The following is a 22,068-nucleotide window of genomic DNA, read 5'->3' as shown; positions in this document are numbered from 1 at the left end:
GGGTGTAACTCAGCAGTGGAGTACTTACCTAGCATGGGCAAGGCTCTCGTACTCACCTTCAGTACCTCAAAGAAAAATAAATAAATAAGTAGAAACTATCTACTTTAAACCACTAGACATCCAATTCATAACTGTCCATGAAGTCCCACAGCTCCTGATCATCACAGATTAATTATCCTATAATGTCAATCACAAGCTGTAAACGGCCATGACCTAAACCAACGCCTCGTCTCTGTGTTGCTCCTTGGAGTATCAGATAATAAATCTGGCTGTACATGTATACACAGTAACCCTGGAGTAAGACTGGTATGTTCCTATCTGTAGTAACAGCCTCTGCTGAGTGTGGAGATCAGTTTTTCCGTTTCTATTCTATCACGGTAGCTGAAGGTGCTATACACATGTGACCAGAGCAGTAAGTCACTCTAAGACAATGACCTTCCCTACTTTTTACAAGAGGGTGGGGTGTTCCTTCCCTAAGAGAACACAATCAATGAGGTCAAAGATTGCCCAAGTCCCTGTGTTTTATGAGAGGGTTGGGTGTCCCTTCCCTCAGGAACACCTTCATGAGTTTGAAGGTTGACATGGGAACCCATAGCTTCTCCATTCCCTCTCACTTTAGAGGAATAATGCTAGATAAATATGATGTATGCTAGTAGTAAATTTGATCACAAGCAAAACATCTTAACTCTACCAAGTTAACCAACAGTGGTGATTTTTTTTTATAATAGGCTTACATATTTTTACTCAATCTTTAGCCAACATATCCACTCACAACATTTATGGGTAGTAGCAGCGCCATCCTCTGAAGGATGCACCAGGCTAGGGAGTAAAGCTGTTAAAGACTTCCCAAGGCCACGCGGTAATGAGCCACAGGCCGTCCTAATGAGGACACTATTCCTACTTGCTTAACTGGGTGTCCTCAAAAGTATTTCAGAATTCTATATGTCAGGAATCATCCACAGGTCCCTGATGTCAGAGGAAGCCAATCTAGGAACAAGCCATCACTTAATTAGGAGCATAATACGTCAGTGCTATCCTAGGCAGGGTTATCACATGTTCCAGTCACTGTTCTATTGGTGTGACGATAGATTCCATGACTAAAGCAACTCTTATGAAGAAAGTGCTTAAATGGGGGGATTACTTACAGTTTCAGAGGCTTAGTCCATTACCACCATGGTGGGAGCATGAAGGCTGAGAGCAAAGAAGCTGGCAGACATGGTGCTGGAAAAATAGCTGAGAGCTACATTCCAGTGTGTGTGGTCAGGGAGAGGAAGGGATGGGGAAAGAATAGGGGGGAGGAGCGAGGGAACCAGGAAGTTAAATAGTGACGTCAGATGGTGACGTCAGATGGTGACATCAGCCCCATGCCCGTGACCTGAGGAGAATCTAGGAAGGAAGCTGTTAGAACGCCAACATCAGGTCCCCACTAGCTTCTGGTTCCCCTTCCTTCCCAGGCATTCTGCTTAGAAATCTAGAGTTGCAGTGATATACAAGGATTGCTGTGGCTGGCGACTTTTCCCACAGAGGAAGGCAGTGGAACTCTGTTGGCTTCTTACGGGCCTAAAGACTATCCTACTACTGCTCACCTTTGTCACTGGGTCACATAAACAGCTATGTACAGAGTTGAATGACTGGGTCCAATCAAACTTTTATTGGGATTCACATAATTTTCATGTGTCAGAAATACTACTTGTCCACCAACCACTTAAAGCTTCAAAACCCGTCCGTGGCTTCCTGGCCCTAGAAAGAGAGGTGATGACTATATTTGACCTATGGGCCACATTAAATCCTTTTAAATAAACTACATAAAGTGAGGCCATTTTCTGTCTTTCTGACCTCTATTTTCCCATCTTATTTCCTCCCCATGCTCTCACTTGTACCTGACTGAAAAATTTTTTTCTCTCAAGTCTCACATCTATGTTTTATGGCACTATAAACCTCCAGGGAAAATAAAAATCATTCACCAGAGTTCCTTCTGGAATTGCCCAGAGAGCACAGTGGCCACAGAGGACCCTCTGGCTGACAGTCTGTTCCACCTCCTATAACAAAGAACATAAACGCAGGAATGTCACTTTCCCCTTTTGTGGTAGAAAAGGCATGAATATGACAATGAGTCACTGGTAGACAATAAATAAGGCCTTTGGAGTCTATTGGAATAGCTCTGGAGAGAGAGAGAGAGAGAGAGAGAGAGAGAGAGAGAGAGAGAGAGAGAGAGAGGAGGAAGAGGAAGAGGAGGAGGAGGAGGAGGAGGAGGAGGAAAGGAGGAAGGAAGGAGGTGAGGGAGGGGGAAGGGGTGGGGGGAGAGGGAAGGGGAGAGAAAGAGGAGCCACAGCCCTTTGTCTTGCAGCCATGAGGAAAGTTCAGAAGGCTATCCTGACCTATAACACTGTTAACCAGCTGAAGCTTGTCTGAATCTGCCTCTGGTCTTCATGAGAAAGGAGATAATGAACTTCCAGGTTGGGATTTCTAGTCTGTTATAGACCACCCTCATCCATGTGAAGTTTGTGTTGCTAGAGAGATGGCAGGCACCATGAAACTTTTTAACTATACAAAAATAATTAAATATCAAATTTCATAGGCCACCAAATGCTGCTGGTTGTTCTTTTAGCACCGTTGGTTAATAGGCATCCTGTGTGAACTACCCCTGTCCAGAAGGTCTGCTCCATCTCACTCAACATCAATCTGCCACAGTCACTGCCCGATAGCCTCCTTCCACCCCAAAGGCAAGCCTGTTGACAGTCAGTGGCCCTCACTGCCCCCACTCCCAAGTCTTCGCCCTCACTGCTCACAGTGGATCTCTGCCCCACCCCCACCCCAGTGTCCCATCAAACCACCTCCCACAGCACAGTCATCAGTGACCTCTGTATTGTTTAATTCACGATGGCTTTTAATTTGTATTTGTTTGTTTGGTGCCAGGGATGGAACCCAGGGCACCATGCCTGCTGAGCATGCACTCTGCAGCCAGCTTTACCATGGAAGCATCCAGAAATACGTTTACAGCATGTCTTGCTTGACTACTTTGCATTGCCTCCCTGACACCACTTTCCAGATTTTTTTGTGTGCAGTTTTTACTACATTCCCTGCTTCTTTTCTTGCTCTCACAATGTCGGGGATCCTCGGCATCCCCCATTACTCTGTTCTTGTTTTACACACTAATTTTAAGTTGTCTCATCTATACTTATAACTGTAATTTCTATCAGTAAATTACTGATGCCAAAACTTATAATCTCCATCGTTAGACACAGTCTCATGCCACCAAACACCCTCAGAAACTACTCTTCATGAGGATCTTAAGAGCCCTGTAAACTCAACATGGCCCCCCGACTCAGGGAATGGCACCCAGGTCAGAAACCCAGATGGGTTTTGTACACCTCCCTCCATGATCTTTGTGTGACAAGCATTCCTTTTGCTTACAAGGGTCTCCCCTACTTTGTCACCTGGAGGATGCTCTTTTCAAAGAAAACAATCGCCTCTTTTGGGAATACCTTCCCAACTCTCTCCAGCTCCAGTTTTCCTTCTTCTGGATCCCCTCCTTGTTTCCTATGATATGCCTTCCCTGAAACCTGTGTACTCCTTGTACTGCCTGTCTGCCTGACTAGGCCATGAGCTGGAGAATGGAAATTGTGCTCTGTTCATTGTTGTGTGTCTGTTGCCTAACACCATTTGGCAGATTCTCGAAGAACGTCAACAGAAGTCGAGTGGATAGATGCATAGTATAATAACTAATTTGCTGGGTGTATTAGTCAGGGTTCTCTAGAGTCACAGAACTTATGGTAGTCTCTATGTAGTAAAGAAATTTATTGATGACTTACCGTCTGTAGTCCAACTCCCAACAATCAATTCCCAACAGTGGTCGGCAGCAGCAGCTGTGAATGGAAGTTTGAGGATCCAGCAGTTGCTCAGTCCCACAAGGCAAGCAGGCGAAGCAGAGCAAGCCTTCCTTCTTCCAATGTCCTTATATAGATCTCCAGCAAAAAGAATGGCCCAGATTAAAGGTGTGTGCTCCCAGATGACCTTGCTTGAACTGGTAGATCTTCCAATCTTAATCTTCTGGGATTCATAGCCACTATACCTCAAGATCTCCATGCCAAGATTCAGGTCGGAAACTTGTATCTCTCAGCATCCAGATTAGGGCCACAGGTGAGCCTTCTAATTCTGGATTGTAGTTCATTTCAGATATAGTCAAGTTGACAACCAGGAATAGCCACTACACTGGGTAATCTATAATGTTAATATTAATGAAAATAAACTAACATTCTATGCTCAATTGGCAAACATTCATTTGAATACAATACTTTCATCAACTATTGGGTAGCAAAACTCATATAACTTTCTAATGTAGAGTTGTAAAACAGTTAAGTCCTTTAGAGCTACAGAGAGGCCATTTGTAGTTAGCAGCAGCAATCTTTCTGCTGACCAATAAAATCTCTTGGGTACTAGTTCCTTTAATTAGGTTAAACATATATCCTTTAAAACTCACATGATATTGTTTCATTTGCTTACAACTTCTGCTGTTGAACCCGAACATGGATCAAAAGAAATTATCCAAAAGTCTGGACTCCTTTACTTCAATTAATTTAATATTTGAGCTGAGTGTGTTGATGCACACCTGTCATTCCAACATGAGAGACTGAGGCAAGAGGGTCTGGAGTTTAGGACCATTCTTAGCTACCTAGTAACCACATTTAAGACCATCCTGAGCTACATGATGCGGTTTCAAATCTTTGAGGCAGCTCTCATTGAACCCCCTACTGACCCTCCCTGACACGTTTCTTAACAAAAGCATTTGGAAACCTGGCACTGGACTTGGGCTTCTCTGACACCACAGTTATCATTATCATCTGTACTGCAGAGCTCGCATGTGGATGCACTAATGAAAGAGTGAACTAATTTAAGAAATGCTGGTGTCAAAACTCTCTGGGCTTCGAGAGTTCAGTGAGCATATTTATTAGCTGAATAGATGTGCTCACAGCGGCATCTCAGGCTCTTTTTCTAAGGCATTTTACACACAATTTAGTAAAGCATATTAAAGAAGCTTAATGACAAGCTTTTGTGCAGAATCCACTGAGATCCCCAGTGAGAATGAAAATGAGTGATTTTTACACTCTTCTTTCCATGTTTTCCTAATCTTCCATGCTTAATTGCTATAACAAAGCATTTGCTAAATTTTGGAGTTAAAAAAAATCTATGTTTAATTGCGTACTAATCAAAAGTCCCCTTCTTCATTTCCTGGACCATTATTTGTGCTAAATAGTTTAGAAAAGCTATTTTCCCATCACCTCATCAAGTCCCCTCTTTATTATTAACATTCAACTAAATAAGAGTTCGGCATCCACATACCCCCAGTACTCTGGTATAAATGTCATCACGTAACAGAATGTAAACCATATTAGCTTTCCCATTTTATGTTAATAATTCCCATTTGTAATCCCATTCAAGAACTCAAGCAGCAATCTGGCATAAGTAGCAGTAACATATATCAATAAACAAATATGTATAAAGCATCTATGTAGCTGTGTCAAATAGTGGTGCATAGTAATTTCCCCACTTCTGAAGAAGTGTTGTAGCTTCCCTGTAGGGGAAACCTGGTTGCTCTTATCCCCTGTGTGGATGTCAAGGTCAATGCCGATGCCACACAGCTTTGGTTGAGATGTGTGAGGGGCAGAGGGAGTCCTGAGTAGATGAATGTTATCGACAAGACCCCAGTGGCTCAGACCCGAGGGAATTGACAAAGCCTTCCTCTGGTCCACATGCAAGTGCTGACAGTGTGTACAGAAACCATTAACCACACCTTGCTCCTCCGGAATGCTTACAGCCTGAGACTATGCTCCTACCAAGAGCTCCTCCTCCTGTGTGTGCACAATAAATATGCTGAGGTTCCCAACTGTCTCGTAGTAGGTGCCCTACAGCAGACTGAGCACAGCCCACACAATCCCAGTCCCTGTCCCCACCTCCCAAGCACACACGCTGTGCAGGATGTGATGGGATTGTTTATTGATTGCTTGATGAGGCCTTCAGGAAGAGTGACATGAGCTCCCTCATTGGTCAAGAAGTGACCCAAGAGAGTGTGGAAAGGAGAAAAGCTGTGGGGTTCTTTGGTGATGTGGGGAGTGATTGGTTCCCATACTTGGGACTGTACACACAGTGAAGGGTGGATCACCTTTTAACACATTTGCCTAGATATTGGGCTAAATGAAAGAGAAGTTATAGATTTGAAAGTTGTCAGCAGACATCAAAAGCTGAGTCATGTTGTGCATTATAGCATACTGTGGGAAAGGAAAAAAGTGTACACCAGTGATCCATTGCCATGACAACTCTGCATAATAAACTACCCACCATCAACAGCTGATATAGGTGAGTGTCTGTCACTCACTTGTGGGGCTGGCTAGAGCGCTGACCTTGCCTGACCCTCGTCTCCTGTCTGAGTCAGCACTCAGCAGATCTCGGCTAGCTTAGCCTAAGATCATGTAACTATGTACACTCCTCCTCTTCAAGGTGAGCACAGGTAGGTGTTGGTACAAGCAAACCCAACAGCAGCAGCATCCTTTAGACATCCTTGCAGCACTTTGGCTAAAAGCCTATTGAGTAGACCCCCATTGCTCTAAACAACTGTGTATTCTCATGGGTTACTAGCATCAGCACAGCTGTTATCCAAGGGTACAGCGTTCAGAAAGAGAAGTCTAAGCAAGGATCTATCATCACTGAGTGTGGGACACTGCTTTGGTGCTTCGAAAATAAATAAGATGATCCTCAGGAGCTCAGTCTGATGTTGGGAAAATTAAACAAATAAATTCAGATGCTAATGGGATAAAACTCAGTCTAAGTGCAACCCAGATTTATAGACACACACACAAACATACACATACACACACAGATACACACAAACATACACACACATGCACACACACACACACACACACACACATACACACACAGAGAAATTTTAAATCCAGGTACCACATGAAAGACAAAACATACTATTTTTCTTTCTGAGCCTGGCTTCTTCTTTTTCTAACATAATAATTTCCAGTTAAATTCACTTTCCTGAATTTCATTATTTCACTTTTCTTTATAGATGAATAAGATTCCATTGTGTATGTGTAGCCCATTTATTTATTCAGCTGTTGGCAGATGTTTACTCTGGTTCCATTCTGGCTATTGTGAGCACGTGGCAGCACATAGAGCATAGGGTTCCTCCTTCCCACATCCTCAGGAGCATTTGTTGTAAGGTTTTCATGATGATAGCTGTTCTGACTAAGGTGAGATGGCATCTAAAGACATTTTAATTTCCATTTCTGTGATGAGTAAGAATATTAAATAGTCTTTCATTATATATTGGTCAATCATGTTTCTTCTTTCAAGTTGTCTGTTCAATTCGTTGACCCATTTATTGATGGGATGATGATGATGATGATGATGATGGTGATGGTGATGGTGGTGGTGGTGGTGGTGGTGGTGGTGGTGGTGTATGTGTGTGTGAGAGAGAGAAAGAGAGAGAGAAAGAGAGAGGGGGAGTTCTCTTTATATCCTAGCTATTAATCCCCTGTTGATGTGTGGTTGGCAAGCATTTCAATCTGCTTTTTAATCTGTCTCTTCACTCCGGAGGTTGTTTCCTTGGCTTTGCAGTAGCTTTGGAATTCCAAGCCATCCCCTTTGTCCACAGCGGTGCTATGGGATCTTTTTCACTGAATCCCCACCTCCGCCTGTATCTTGAAGAGCTTGTACTGATGTTTTCTGGCAGTTTCCAGTTTTACACTGAGGTCTTGGACTCACTTTGGAACCATGAATATCTTAACAAAGAAACATGGGCAAGAAACTGATTGACTCTTTCACCTTCTTTGCTACTTTTTAAAATCTTTTTATTGATTCTTTGGGAATTTCACGTCATGAACTCCAATCCCACTCATCTCCCTGTCCCTCCATATCTACCTTCTGTCCTTGCAACCTTCCCCCCAAAAGAAAATAAAAAATAAATATAAAATAAATAAAATGTCTGCGGTGGAAGCTGAGAGTCACAGAGGTCAAACAGAACACCCTTTGGATGTTCAGCTTTTACTTGCTAATTGTTCATTGCGATGAGTCATCGGTCTGGTTCCAGGCCTCTCTCCTCTGCTACACCATCAATACTGAATCTCACAGGGACTCCTCTCAGATATCCCATTGCTGCCCTGTGTCATGGAGATCTGTAGCTTTAGATCTGTAGGGCTGGCCCCTTCACCCACTCTAGCTGTTCACAGGTAGATGCTGAGGTGGGTCAATTCAAAGCCCTGGCCCTGAGCCTTGGCTGATAGCTGAGTTGTTGAGCCCACCATCCCTCCTGTGCCCATTCAACCAGGGCCAGCTTAACTGCTTTGTCCAGGCGGGGGGTGGGGGGCAGTTCCATCCCTCGGGCTGCAGCAAGCCTCAAAGGACAGGACCAGCTCTCCTGCACCCATGTCATCCCCCATGCTATCCAGGAGAGGCCTGTGGCCAGCTCTATGCTGCCCTTGGACATTAGCATGGCCCCAGATGGCAGCCCAGCCCAGGGATGTCGCCATGGCCTCCAGTGGCTGGGCAGGCTGTTCCTCACCCACCTCACGTTTCCAGTTCCTACTCTCTTCACAATGTACAAACCACTCTGCTTCCCTTTCTCTCCTACCTCTTCAACACATACTTGCTCATCATAGTGGTGCCTACCCACCTGTCAGCCACAACGTAGCAGCAGACATGCCTCCGCCATAGATTTTTTTAACTTAATATTTTATTATAATCATGCTTCCTTTTGATTGTGACAACATGAAGAGAAACTTCCCAAAACCCCTCAGGGCTTAGCTTTCTGAAAGTACATTCTCTCTAAAAACAACCCTAGATAACTTAGATAGGTTAGGAGGATGTCCTTTGATTCTTCTATGTCTCCATTATCCTTCCTACTCAAGTTCAATCAAAATGGATTGTATGCTTACATGTGCAAGCTGTTTCCCTCGGAAACAGTACCAACCTTCTAATAACTTACAGTTTAGTCTTACTCACATGAGAAAAATAGAAAGTGCCCAAGATATTTCAAGGAGGAAAAAGTTAATGTAGGAAAATGCTTAATAAATGAAGAATGGAGATGTCAAACAGGGAACCATGGGGCAGTGACTGGAAAGAAAATAGCCCCAGGACGCAAGCTGGGTTTATGGTAGATCTGATCTTCAGGATCACACCTAAGGTCCAGTCATTGGTTCAGAGAGACAGAAATACTCTTGTCTCTATCTCCTACATTCTCAGTGCTCTCCTGGCCAGCCTGTGGAGGGATGGCATTTGACGAGTAAGGGGACAGCAACATCTGACACACTGAACAAAACCTCCCAGGACAGTGTGGTCCTTGCTCGTTGACTCACTTAGGGAGTGGTCCCATTCTATGTCAGAAAAAGCTGTGGTGTGAGGCAGTATAAATAACAATTGCTCCTTTTGCTTTTTTGGTCGAACAGGGCAGGGTATCATTATAGAACACATGTTAGCCTTGAATTCACTTTGTAGCCCAGGCTGACTTTAAACCCATGATTCTCCTGCCTCTGCGAAGCTCTCTGAGTCCTTGGGATTACATCCATGTACCATCACAAGCCTTGTTACTTGTGGTTTTATAGTTTGGGTGTCCTATAGTCACCTAATTGTATGTGTGTGTGTGTGTGTGTGTGTGTGTGTGTGTGTGTGCAAACCTCCTGAAGAAGAGTCTAATGCACGAATCCAGCTAAATGTTGGCTTTCAAACTTGTAAATATTCATACGGTCACTTCAAGGAAAACTTACTCTGAATGAGTTGTATGGAGCATTCAAAGGCAGAGCTGTTTTGTTTAAAGCATAAGCTGGAGCCCTTGACCCCTCTAACCCTGAGACACAGTTTGGAAACCTGAAGAAAATATTTCAAATTCTGATCCATCTCATTATTTACAGTCACATTGCATAGGAACGCATACCTGCTCCTTTTGTGTCCTTTCAGTTCTAACTGGTAGGCATATGGTGACCCATTCCGCCTAATGCACTAGATAAAACAACATTACAGAGAGCCCAAAGAGGCCTTTATTAGACCCCAAAGAGATGACTGCCGAGAGGACAGCTCAGATCTCTGGTTTATTAGCTGCAAACACAATCAGAAGTGGAAAGGGATTGTTCTGGCAAATTTGGAGATAGAATGGCGGGTTAACCACCCAGCTGGTGGTAGATAGTTTCTGCAAATGGAATTCTTTGAGACAAATGAGATAGGTCTAGAAATCCTCTGAAGGGCCCTCTGCATTGGTGGAGATTGTTACACGGGGAATATTTTTACTGCAGCTTTTCAAACGTTTTTCCCATTAGTTAATCCATGCCACCCTCTGAGGGCTCTGCTCTGCCTGGGAGGAAGAGAGGCCACTCCGATGTCCCTGTTTTGTCTCCCTACCCCCATCCCTTTCGAACGGAACCTTTAGATATGTTGAGCTGCCCAAGGTAGGTGCACAGCCCTTTTGCAAACTGGCCTGAAGTAAATCATTCATGAGACTCAGCATCTCCATCTCTCCCTAAACTGTCCGCATGGATACCTTGAGATGTTTTTATTTCCAACTCCCAGCACCACCAAAAACAAAACAAAACAAAGCAACTTTCCACTTATCACTCTTTGTGTCTCAAAGCTTGATGGAAAAAAATATTCATCATTTCAATTGTTCAAGAAAAGCTTGTAGAAATACACAAATCCTACTGCTCTCTGGACTGTGGGGGATTCAGCAGTCTAGACCAGTTGAGAAAGCAATCAGAGACTTTAGAGACACGTCCAAGTGATATTTCTCTAGAAAACATAAAAAAAATAAGAGGGGAAAGAGTAGAGGAGCTCAAGGCTAGGGGACCAGGATGCTGGCCTACTCCTCCACTGTGGCCCTCTCTGCCCATCCTCTGCGCCCTAGCCTCTCTTTGGAATCCCTCACTTCCTCAGCACAACCCCTGCCCATGGTTCACCTCATTCCATTCCGTCTAGTCTCCACACCAGCGTTTCCCTCGGTGGCCCACGCTCCCGGTTCCCGCCGCCCCCGCTCTTCCTGGCAAATGGGGGATCCTGGCCAAGGGGGCCGCCCTGACTCGGTCCTCCCCCGCCCGCACCTCCTGCCCCCGCCCCCCGGGCGGCTGGACCATAAAGCGCGGACTGCGGCCGCGGAGCCCAGCAGCCAGCGCCCCTCCGACGGCTGCGCACTGCCCTACCCGCCACCTGCGCGCACACCGCCCCAGGCCAGCGGACAGCGCCCTACCCTGGCAGAGCCACACCAACGCTGTCGCCTGTACAGCCCTCGAGGAGCAAAAGAGTCACCATGCCGGCCCCACGCACGGCCGCCTTCCTCCTGCTTCACCTGGTCCTGCAGCCCTGGCAGCGGACGGGCGCCCAGGCCACACCCCAGGGTAAGTGGCCTCCCCTGGTCCCCTCTGCACCCAGCCCGCTGTCGCTGTCCTGAGATTACCTAAAGGGGCCAATTTTGCGCTCGCTGGGTTCCTGCTGCCTCGCCATGCACCTCTCTGTTCCTCTGGGACCTGAATAGAAGTACATCTTTATAGAAAGTGATGATGAAAGTCTAGAATTTTCTCCAATTCTATTACCCAACCACAGGACCAATTCCTTAAACTATAGTTTGGAAGGGGTGCAAACTTATTTTCATCATGCATTGCAGAATGTGCCATAGGGTCCTTGGTCCTCTGGCAGGGGATGAAATCCTAGTTGTCTGCAGACCCGTGTCTGTCCCCTCCAGTCTCTCTCGGGGAAGCCCTGAGCAATGCCCCTTTGCCCCACCTCCCTCCCTGTGCTCCTCCTTATACTCAAAGGCTAACTCCCCCTCCCCCGGACTTAGTGTGATTACTTGAGTCTCTTCGGAAACTGATCTTTTTTCTGTGAAGAGATTAAAAAAAAATTCAATATTTGACAGGGAGTTCAGGTAGAAAGCACTTAAGGTTAAGCAAAAATTCGTATAAAGACCATAAGGAAGCGATGACTACAGCCAGGAAGGATCTCAGAGGGCTCTGCCAGGCTGTGTACATCGGCCTTCCTCTTGACACTGGGCACCCGGGTTGTTTTACAAAGGAAGGAGAATGAGGAAAACTAGAAGTAGAACAGGCGGAGTAAAAAGTTTCCTTCCCGAAGCTGAGCCAAGCATGCTGGGTCAGGCAGTCTGTGTCCCCTCAGACCACCACAGTGGCCACCCCTTGCACCCAACAGACCCGAGGTTATTTTCTGTTATACAATAGTTTCTGGTATATAAATCCTTGACATTGGAACATACAACTTTGTGGTGTAGGTTACGTTTGGATTCTGCTTCTTAGACCTGGCAGTTCTGTGGAGACTTGTGTTCAAGTGATAGAACCTAACTTATCCAGTTAACTTAGTTTCTGTAGACAATCTGATTAAGTCAGGTGTTGATAGATCCTTTTATAGAGTTATCAAGTCGGCAATCAACTGATTTAATTCACTTATCTCCTTCTCTCTGAGCCAAGCTGCTAGACCTAAATTAGCAGATATTCAATTCCCATGCTCATTGGTAGCAGTAATTTCACCTCTAATACTAGAGGCTCATTGCTCAGATCCTGGTACTTTTTCTGAATTGTAATAGCATTAATAGGAAACGGTAGCATCTTGTTTCCTCTTCAAAACACTCTCTAAAGTCGTTGTTCACTAACCGAAGCTCAGCCTCTGGAGAGCAGCAAATGAGTCATACGAGGAGCCAGGCAGACTCAAGTTCTCATGGAGAACCAGCTAGATCACAGGCCTGATCAAAGTTGGAGCCAGCATGAAGCATCGGGAGTTCAGTTTGGAAGACAGTTCTCAAACTCTGAATTTATGTCTGTTTCTTAAAGGTGCCTTATCTAGAACAGAGTTTTCAATTACAACACCTTATCCAACCTTATCCCCCATTGGTGGGAATGATACATTTTCAATTCTTTAGAAATTATAAAACCTATTTTTGTAGCTTGAGGATGTGGGGTACTAGAAGGATACATGAGATATTTTGCTTTTCAACTCATCAAGTATTAAAGTCACTATTGTGTGAGGGCTTTTAGGGGAAATAAACAGCAGAGATCCAGTTTGGAAATAAATTATCTGTTTAAAAAAGTGGATATTCTCGAGTAACTGCAGTTTTTCCTGTTTGCCTTAAAATTTTTATTCATTTTTTAGTAGAAAGCAATACTTGTTCATTGTAAAAACAAAGTTTAACCAGAATCTCCAGAAAATAAACAAAAAAAAACGCCGTATACAACCTAGAAGTAGGTACTGTTAATATAAAGATATTATTGAATCAACTTTTGTTTCAAATCTTTGTCAAAACAAATAAACTATAGCACAAATAAACTAAGACAGTGTGTTATGCATATATATAATTTTGTAACTTTTTAAAACTTTATCATGAACATTTTTCTTTATCTGTATGGATTTAACTACATTCAAAAACATAGGCCAAAATTAACTTAGTCTGTTTTGTAGTTTAGGACACTAAATTTGTCACTGGTATTCTGATATCATAGATTAGACATCCAATTAGACAGTTGAAGGGATGGATAGCTTAGACTTGCACCAGCTGTTGCTTTAACTGTAAAGTTTTTCTTCGCTTGACATTTTCACAGCAAAGTACTCCCACTTTCTAGTTTCACCTAGTTCCTTCCACAACGGTAGAGAATCTATAGGATCACAAGTGATAGTAAATATTGTACCTAAGTCTGTTATCTATCATTTCTTTCCAATACATTTCTTTAAGTAGTTTTGCTAGGTCAAAAGGTATTGTGTTTCAGAGTCTTTGATATTGTTACTTAAATGGCCTTTGGAACGTTTACACTCATGTGACCTGAAGACATGGCACAGTGATAGTGAGCCTGTCTACATGGATGAGGCCCTGGGTTCAATCCCCACTACTGGAAAAAGATAATTTTTACTAATTCAAATCTTACTAAGCAGAACATGGAAGAATACCTTGAGCTCTCACCTGTAGTGTTAGGTATTGCTATATTTTTATTTTTCACAATTTGATAGCAAAAATAGTGTTAAGTTAGCAATTCTGTCATTACTAACTAAATGGTCATATGAACACTTATTTATATACGTTAGCCATTTGTGGTTCTTTTTTCTGTAAATTGCCTATTTTTCTGTTAGGATGCTTATCATCTTGCCGGTTTGTAAGAGCTCTCTGTCGGTCATCAGTGTCACCGTTTTTTTAGCAGACTATTGTAAGACAAGAGATAGCCGTAGGTGCTGAAGTTCCTGGCCTGCCAGGGAGGTGTCCAAGCAATATCTGTGTACCTCAATAAGCACTTGCTGTAAATATCAATGTCATCGCTGTCAGCTTTGACAGTGGACGGTCAGTGTCCCGGGACATACTGCCCAGGTCAGTGAGTCTTAGGAAGCTTTTGTCAGGAAGTGCTGCCTGGTGATGGCAAACAATTCGCAGCTATACAAATGCAGAGGTTACCTCTTGTAACCAGCCCTATCCTTCTGGATACACTGGAGTCAAATGTATCACGACACTTTGTTTCATTTCCTTGATGGGAATTTTTTTTTTTTACAGAAATATTGGAAAACCCTACAGGCTCTCATAGACGTGGCGAGTCATTTTGCTATACGCTGTCCACACCACATGCATGTTCTCTGTCCCTTTCCCTGTCATGTCATGGAAACCGAAGATGCTTTTGCCTGTGGCCCAACAGGCACCTAAGGGACCCCATCAGGGCAATTTGCTGCTTTTGGACACGAGAGAAACACTGAGCTGTTTGCTCTCATCCATCCCCACTTGTGCTTGAAGCTTTTAGGACTTTTCCTAGTGGACATTTTCAGAGCCACTTGTTCAGCCAAATCCAATTTTGTGTTTGCAAATCTCGAGTTCTCTTCTATAGCAAGTCATAAATATTGTGCTGTACTTCTTCTGCTTCAAATGTCTAGCCACTATTAAAGACAGGAAGAACTGGTGAATTTGTCAATGGGGGTGGGGGGGGAGATGAGCGAGAGAGCAGCAAGATTAGCTCACACTGTTTTGTAGCTTATTGTCAAATGCTCCCCCACCAATTAACAACAACAATAAAAAGCATTTGCCCAAGGTTAGTCTTCAGTGACCACAACTTCCTTCTGTCCCTCTAGTCTTTGATCTTCTGCCATCCTCCAGTCAGAGGCTGAACCCCAGTGCCCTGCAGCCAGTCCTGACAGATCCCACCTTGCATGAGTTCTACGTCATCTCTACCTTCAAGTTGCAGAGTAAAAGCTCAGCCACCATCTTTGGCCTCTACTCCTCAAATGACAACAGCAAATACTTGGAATTCACTGTGATGGGACGGCTGAACAAAGGTAAGTCAGCTTGCAGGGTTACCATGGTGGGCTCCTGATCCAGGATTTAGGGTCTGCTTTCCATTGCTTGTTTCCTTTTGGATGCCATGTTCTTCTTACTGGACACTTACCTTTGTGAAGATAGTTAAGAGAGAGAAATGAAGGCTTGCTTATGGCCAATGTGTCTTTCATTACCATATTACATGAACAGTAGGTTTCATTATGGCATTAACATATATGCATAGAGTGTGTTTTCATTGAATTCACCACTGCAGCATTGCCCGCTCTTGTCCCACTGGTTCCTGTTCTTGTCCCAACCAGTCTTCCTTCTGCTTCCATGTTTTAAGGGGTTTGTTTGTTCATTGAAAGCCACTGCATTTAATTGGAATCAGTTACAGGAGCACAGGTGATGGGATTATTTAGAGAAACACCACGTAGCTGCCAGTGGTTACACCACTGAAGAAACTATCTGCCCCAACCCACCAGCGGCCATTAGATCTGACCTCGCATAGATCCATGGGAAGCATTGGATCCTTGTGATCCTATGGTCAAATATTGACAGGCCCAGTCTTGTGCAGATCTTAGTCAAGTTGTCACAATCATAGCTACTGAGAATGTAAAAATACAGTGACCCTGCCATGCCCAAGCAATAGAATTCCACAATGTTCCATCCCTTCCTTTGACTCTTGCATTGTTTCTGTCCTCTCTTTCACTACAAGATGCCTTCTGACATGGCTTCATCCTCGTGTTATTCTGAAATCTGAAACCAGTTCAGAAAGGAGAAGGCCAGAACGATTACACATTGCCTTTATCATTCTTGACCATAATCAGTGTGTAGATTATGTAGTTTAAACAAAAGACATTTATTTCTCATAGTTCTAGAGACTGGCAAGACTGTAGACTATGTCTAAGTTCCTGGCAGGTGTGGTGCTTGTCTTACACAGTCATCTTCTCATTGTGTCTCCACAATGTGGAGACATTGTATACTCTCTTATGTCTCTTCTTGTAACTGCACAAATCCTATAAAGAGGGTTCTACCCTCAGGACTCAGGCTCAGCTCACTAACTTCCAAAGTCTTTCCTCCAAATGCTATCACAATGGGGATTAAGACTTCAGTGGATGAGTGTTAGACCACTTCCCTCTTCCCGAGTTCCCTCGGATGCCATGACTGAGCTGATGTGACTCACAGCTTAGCGAGTGCTTTGCAGTCCTGCCAGGGGACCACACACCCCAAACAGCAGGGCAGAATGAACAGCCCTCAGCCTGATTCACATAGACTCTTACTGTTATCTGCCGTCTGTTTTACTGTCAAAGGGAGCCACACTCTGCACTGAGAAATGGCTCCCAAAGAAAAAGGTCATGTGTTTTCACCCTCTTCCCTTCCACTCATGCCCTGGGGACAACACCTGTTCCTGTTTGTTGAGGAATGTGACAGATACATATTTTTCTGCTTCATGCATTTCTAAAACAAGAGATCCTGGGTTTTATATCTACTTCAATTTGCTTTATAAGGCAGACCCTTCCTAGTGTTTCTGCAAGTCTCTTAGATATACTCCTACTTGAACCCTTAGATCTGCAGGCTGAGAGAGGAAAGCCTTTGCTTGCACAGAATGGTAGAATTTAAAACTAGAGAAGAGTGGCTGTAACCTTTTCTTATCCCCTCTTCTTGGCTCTTACTCCTCTCCTATGGGCTTTCTTGGTCTGTCCTGGGTCAGCTATTTCAGATGCATTGGAAAGACTTTTGCTCCTGCTCAGTTCAGCATAACAGCAAGAATGAAAAGCTGCTCCTTAGCGCTTTTCGCTCACTGTGTCTCACCCTCTGCTTCTAAGGCAGCCAGTCTGTGTGGACCATCGTGAACACAGGAAGCAATCCTCCTGAACTGACTCTCTCCATTTACTCCTAAAGCCAAAGTAATACTAGACCCATGGTGTGTAGAAAAATGAGCGAAGGGCTTGTTACTGTTTTCCCCGAAGAGAAGCTAGCGATGCCATGCAGCTGTAAGTTCTAGATGATCAGTCTTTTAGGGGAGAGGTGAGATAGTTGAGTAAAACCTTCACTTACTTGTTTTCCAGTGCTGGAGATAGACACTGAGGTTTCGTGTATGATAGGCAAGCACTGTACCACTAAACTCCATCCCCAGCCCTCCTCTTATAATTTAACTCTTATATGTTCCTTAAAGCTCATGTACTAAGGTTTTGTGCTACTGGAAAAATATTACATGGGACTAAGGAAATTGGGTCACAAGGGGTGTACCCTTGAAGGGACATGGGGACCCTGGACTTCTGTTTCTCTCTCTCTCTCTCTCTCTCTCTCTCTCTCTCTCTCTCTCTCTCTCTCTCTCTCTCTCTCTCTCTCTCTTTCTCTCTCTCTCTCTCATAACTGCCATAAGGTGATCAAATTTTGCTCCACCTCATATTTCACATCATGGCGCTCTGCCCATGCACCTCTGCAAATGTGAGCCAAAATAAACTTCCTTCTTTTTAAATTGTTGATCCCAGGCATTTTTGTCATAGCAATGGAGAGCTAACCAACACACCTCCTCAACCTCTAGCCTGTTAGAAAAGATGTGATTCTTAGAAAAATATGAGCACCAAAAAGAGTTCTGGGAGATACCAGAAATGAGAGTTCTCGGAGAGTAAAGAGAAGTTATATGACTATTAAAACTTGAAGAGTTGAATCATTCATGTTGAGTCTTTCTCTAGTTAAACAGGGAAAGTACACATATTGGCCATCACTGCCAAATCCGGAGATGTAGGAAGGAGTGGCAGCCATGGTGAATGGTGCAGTGAAGGAGAGTCAGCGAGATTCTGGGTCCACAGAGACGAGGTGGCATGAGGTTATAGTTTCTTGTTGAAGCATTGAATGGTAGTCTTACTGACTTAGTTTTCAGAGCCATGAGAGAGTGGTCTCCCTGCACAGCAGTTTCCAGGCATCCCTCAACTGACCAAGGCTCAGCTGGTCTCCCTTTAGTTAGTTTGCAGAAAAACAAAAACAAAAAACAAAAACCAATACCACACTAAGAAGCAATCCAAATGCACTTCGGCTGACTAAACAAACCTGAGTAGGAAGCAAAGCCCACCTCTCCGTTTAACAAACCCGAGCGAGCATTAGATGGGGGCTGGAAGAGAATAGTAAAGATGATGTTGGAGAACAGAATCAGGCCCTCTGATCCTAGAGGAACTCCTAGAATAAACTGAAGTATGACCCATGACGACCACAGAAGAGCCCGCTAGAGAGTTCTCTGTCTCCATTATCCCCATCTCTACGTCACTCTACCCACTGCCATTTCATTGCTGCTCATAAAACAGTCTCAGTCAGGGTGCACCCAGCCAGAGACCTGTAGTGTCTCCCATTCCAAAATGTATCAGGTGGAATTGCCTTACCTTTTCAGGTTCTACAGCAGAACCATCAACTATGATCCCCAAATCGTACCTCATTGTGACCTTCTCTATAGCCTGTGCTTTGCAGCCCTGCCAGGGGACCACACACCCCAAACAGCAGGGCAGAATGTCTGGGCCACTCAAGCCATCTTTCTGTTTCTACCCCTTTGTACCTGCCCTCTGTTCTCCCCATTACACTTCCTGTACCATCTCCAAATACCAAAGCCCTGCACCCCGAAGAGCCATCTAATCTCCATCTCTGTTTTCTTTATATGACTTTATGCTTTCTAGCTGAGAGGTACTAATTGTACTTTGTTAGTACTTTAATTGCTTACAAGTTCCTCCAGTAGGTTAGGAGCTCTTTCTCAGCAGAGACAAGACACCCTTTACTCTGTTTTTGTACGACCACAACACTTTGTAGGGACTACAGCAGGACCCCATAGGAAACAGTTTCCATATGTGCAAGTTGAATAACATAAACAGTGACACACCATTTAGTGGACATTATGGAGTTATTGTGTCTGGTACATGTAAATTGTTTGAAAGAAGTCTTAATGAATCCATGTTGGAGAACTTTTGCAAACATGAGGATATGGGTAGTGTTTCTGGTACAAATGACCTGTCAAATTCTTAGTAACACAGGTGGTACGATCTTCATACAAATGAATATTTTGCAGAAACCGTGTGGTTAGATATGTTTGAAGCCATTCTAGTATCTGGCATGAAGTCAGCTTTCTTGTTAGCACCCCATATTTGAGTCCCAGTTAAAAATCCTGCCAACTGGTCACCATGAGTATGTCTGTGAATCTGTCAGCACAGTTGTCATCTCACCAGTGAGAATGATGATAGTTATCTCACTGTGATCCTGAGAGTGGAAGTGTATACTGAACCCTGTTAGCTTATGGAGTTCAAACAAAAACCTCAGGTTCTTAAGTAGTGTAATATAACATAATATAACATAATATAATATAATATAATATAATATAGGATGGATGAATGGATGGATGGATGGATGGATGGATGGATGGATGGATGGAATGTCTGTTATTTAACCACATCTGTTTTGCTGGTAACTTTGCCTGTGAGAGAAAAACAACGGAAAGAATTGTTCCCTTGATCTTCATTTGGTTGTCACCAAGACCATTGGTGGTGTTGAAATGAAGGGTACCTCAGGAAGTTGCTACCATGACTAGAGTCAGCCATACGCTTCAGCCAAAGAATCGGAAGTATCCAGTGGCTCAGGGTAGCAGTTCTGAATCTTAACAGGCTAAAGACCAGTACAGCTTAAGTGGGGAAAAGGAGTTTTAGAAACCATCATTCTAGGCCCAGCAATGAGTAGGGGAAAATGGAAGGTCTAAAATTCTAATGACACATGCCACGGACTCGTCACAGTATACTGAGTGGGAAAGGCCTAACACTCACTTTCTCTTTTACGTTTTGAAATATGCCTGAGCTCAGTTTTAGCATGGTCACATGCAAAAGGTGAAAGATTTTTAAAAAAACCTTTCCAAAACTATAAAAATTAGAACAGAAAAGGCTAAAATCAAATTGAGTTGATGTTCTTGATTTGCACGCTGGATAGGAAAGGGAATATTTCTGCTGTGTTTGGAATAAAGAAGGAGAAGAAGTCAGGAAGACGATGCAAGACTAACAGATATCTGAGGTTAGCTGAAGTTGACTCTTTTGCTTCTGACTTACCCAGCAGAAGAAATGTTCTTCAAACAGGAAGGGTTAAAGGCAAACAAAAAATGCACAACAATAACTTCAAACTGGACATGTTGGTGCATACCAGCGATACCAGCTATTCTGTAAATTGCGACAGGAGGATCAAACGTTCAAAGCCAGTGTGGGCTATAGAGTGAGCCCAAGGCTAGCCTGGGCAATTTAGTGAAACTGTCTCAAAATAAAAAGTGAAAAAGAGGACTGGAGATGAAGCTCAGTGGTGGATGCTTTCCCAGCCTGTTCAACAGCCTGGGCTCAGTCCCCAGCACCACCCACTGATGGCCCCACCAATATCCAATACATACTTCTAATCTAATGGTCACACAGATTAACCCTGTTTAAACTAAATGAATCACAAAACAGAACCAAAATTCATGAATCTGCAAAAGAGACTGGAAGTATGATGGGTGCTGATAGAGATGAGAAGAGGCAGGGGAGGGGTCAGGGTATGCGTGTGTTCGTAGTCCAAACCAGAGTAATGTTTCTCTGATGGACTTGGTTGTTCATGCCCAGGTGGGTTACAGCCTGGGGTATTCAGTAAAGAAAGTGATAGTGTTGCTACTGCTGGCAACAGCAGTAGCTGTTGGGAGCACAGGAAACAGATGGCACATAGCCTTCTTTCTATGAAGAAGAAAAGCAGATCCTGAAAGCTTGGGAAAGATGAGCTTTAGATCAAACCCATAGAGTTGTTGTTGTTATTAATGTACTTTAGGATCACCTGGAAAAGAAATCTGTGATGTCTAAACACAAAACAGGGCTAACAAGGATAAGACACAGCAATCTTTCTCCATTTACGACACTTTCCAAGGTGAAAGCTCAAGTAGGTACTGTGAGAATAACATATCTTGACTTCAGAAAAATTTTATAAAGTATCTCATTTGCCTTTCCAAGTGATATAAAAATGAATATGCCAGACATGAAGACAACTAGGACTAGATAAGCTAAGAATCAATGTAGTGCCTTAAGTGATGGTAGTATTGTGTTTACAGTTAGCACAAAGCAAGGGAGCAGAATTGAACACACCAAATGCCAGCAACGTTTGCAAGGCATCACAGTGGGGCCCAGTCAATCAAATTGAATAGAATAAGTACAAATGTAAATCATTCTCTAAGAGAGAAAATTGCCAGTGCAGGATATGGGAGAGCTGACCAAGGAGTCCTCGTTGACAGCACTGAGAACCAATCAGTGTTGAGCACTGTGCTGGATGCATAGTAGAGGTGCAAAACTATTTGCTGAATGGAAGACTGCTTTTTAATTTTCTTTCTTATTTTATGCATATGGACGTTTTGTTTGCATGCATGTCTATGCATCATGTATGTGTCTGTGCACAACATGCATGTCTGGTACCCATGGAGGCCAGAAGAAGAAGACAGATGCTCTGGACCTAGAGTTACAGATATTTGTGACCTGTCACATGAGTGCTGGGAATTGAACCAGGTCTCTGGAAGAGTAGCCAGGGCGCTGAACCATCTACTCTTCTAACAATTTTTAAAAGGTTTTTTAAGTCCGTATACTATGAATGTACATTTGGGGTAGGGCTACATGAATTCATAGTCCCACTGTAGCCATCGCTGCCCAAGCCACAGCTTCTCATCTTAGATGCTGTGAAGCCAGAGCCTACCTCAAGAAGAGAAGCATCCATTTGGAACATGCTCTCTCTCTCTCTCTCTCTCTCTCTCTCTCTCTCTC

The 22,068-nt window shown here is 43.7% G+C and overlaps 1 protein-coding gene across 1 annotated transcript in view; it reads left to right on the top strand.

Moving 5' to 3' along the window:
• The first annotated feature begins 11,098 nt into the window (after positions 1 to 11,098).
• The window catches only part of Thbs4 (thrombospondin 4), a 41,422-nt gene continuing 30,452 nt past the window's right edge, over positions 11,099 to 22,068 (top strand). The window contains exons 1-2 of the mRNA XM_031360316.1: positions 11,099 to 11,384; positions 15,094 to 15,297. Of these exons, the coding sequence (XP_031216176.1) occupies positions 11,297 to 11,384; positions 15,094 to 15,297 (292 nt within the window). The 5' untranslated portion in view covers positions 11,099 to 11,296. The remainder of the gene's footprint in view (positions 11,385 to 15,093; positions 15,298 to 22,068) is intronic.

This window comes from Mastomys coucha, unplaced genomic scaffold (genome assembly GCF_008632895.1).
Source record: "Mastomys coucha isolate ucsf_1 unplaced genomic scaffold, UCSF_Mcou_1 pScaffold8, whole genome shotgun sequence".
Taxonomy (NCBI): Eukaryota; Metazoa; Chordata; class Mammalia; order Rodentia; family Muridae; genus Mastomys; species Mastomys coucha.
This window is presented reverse-complemented; position numbering and strand designations above follow the sequence as displayed.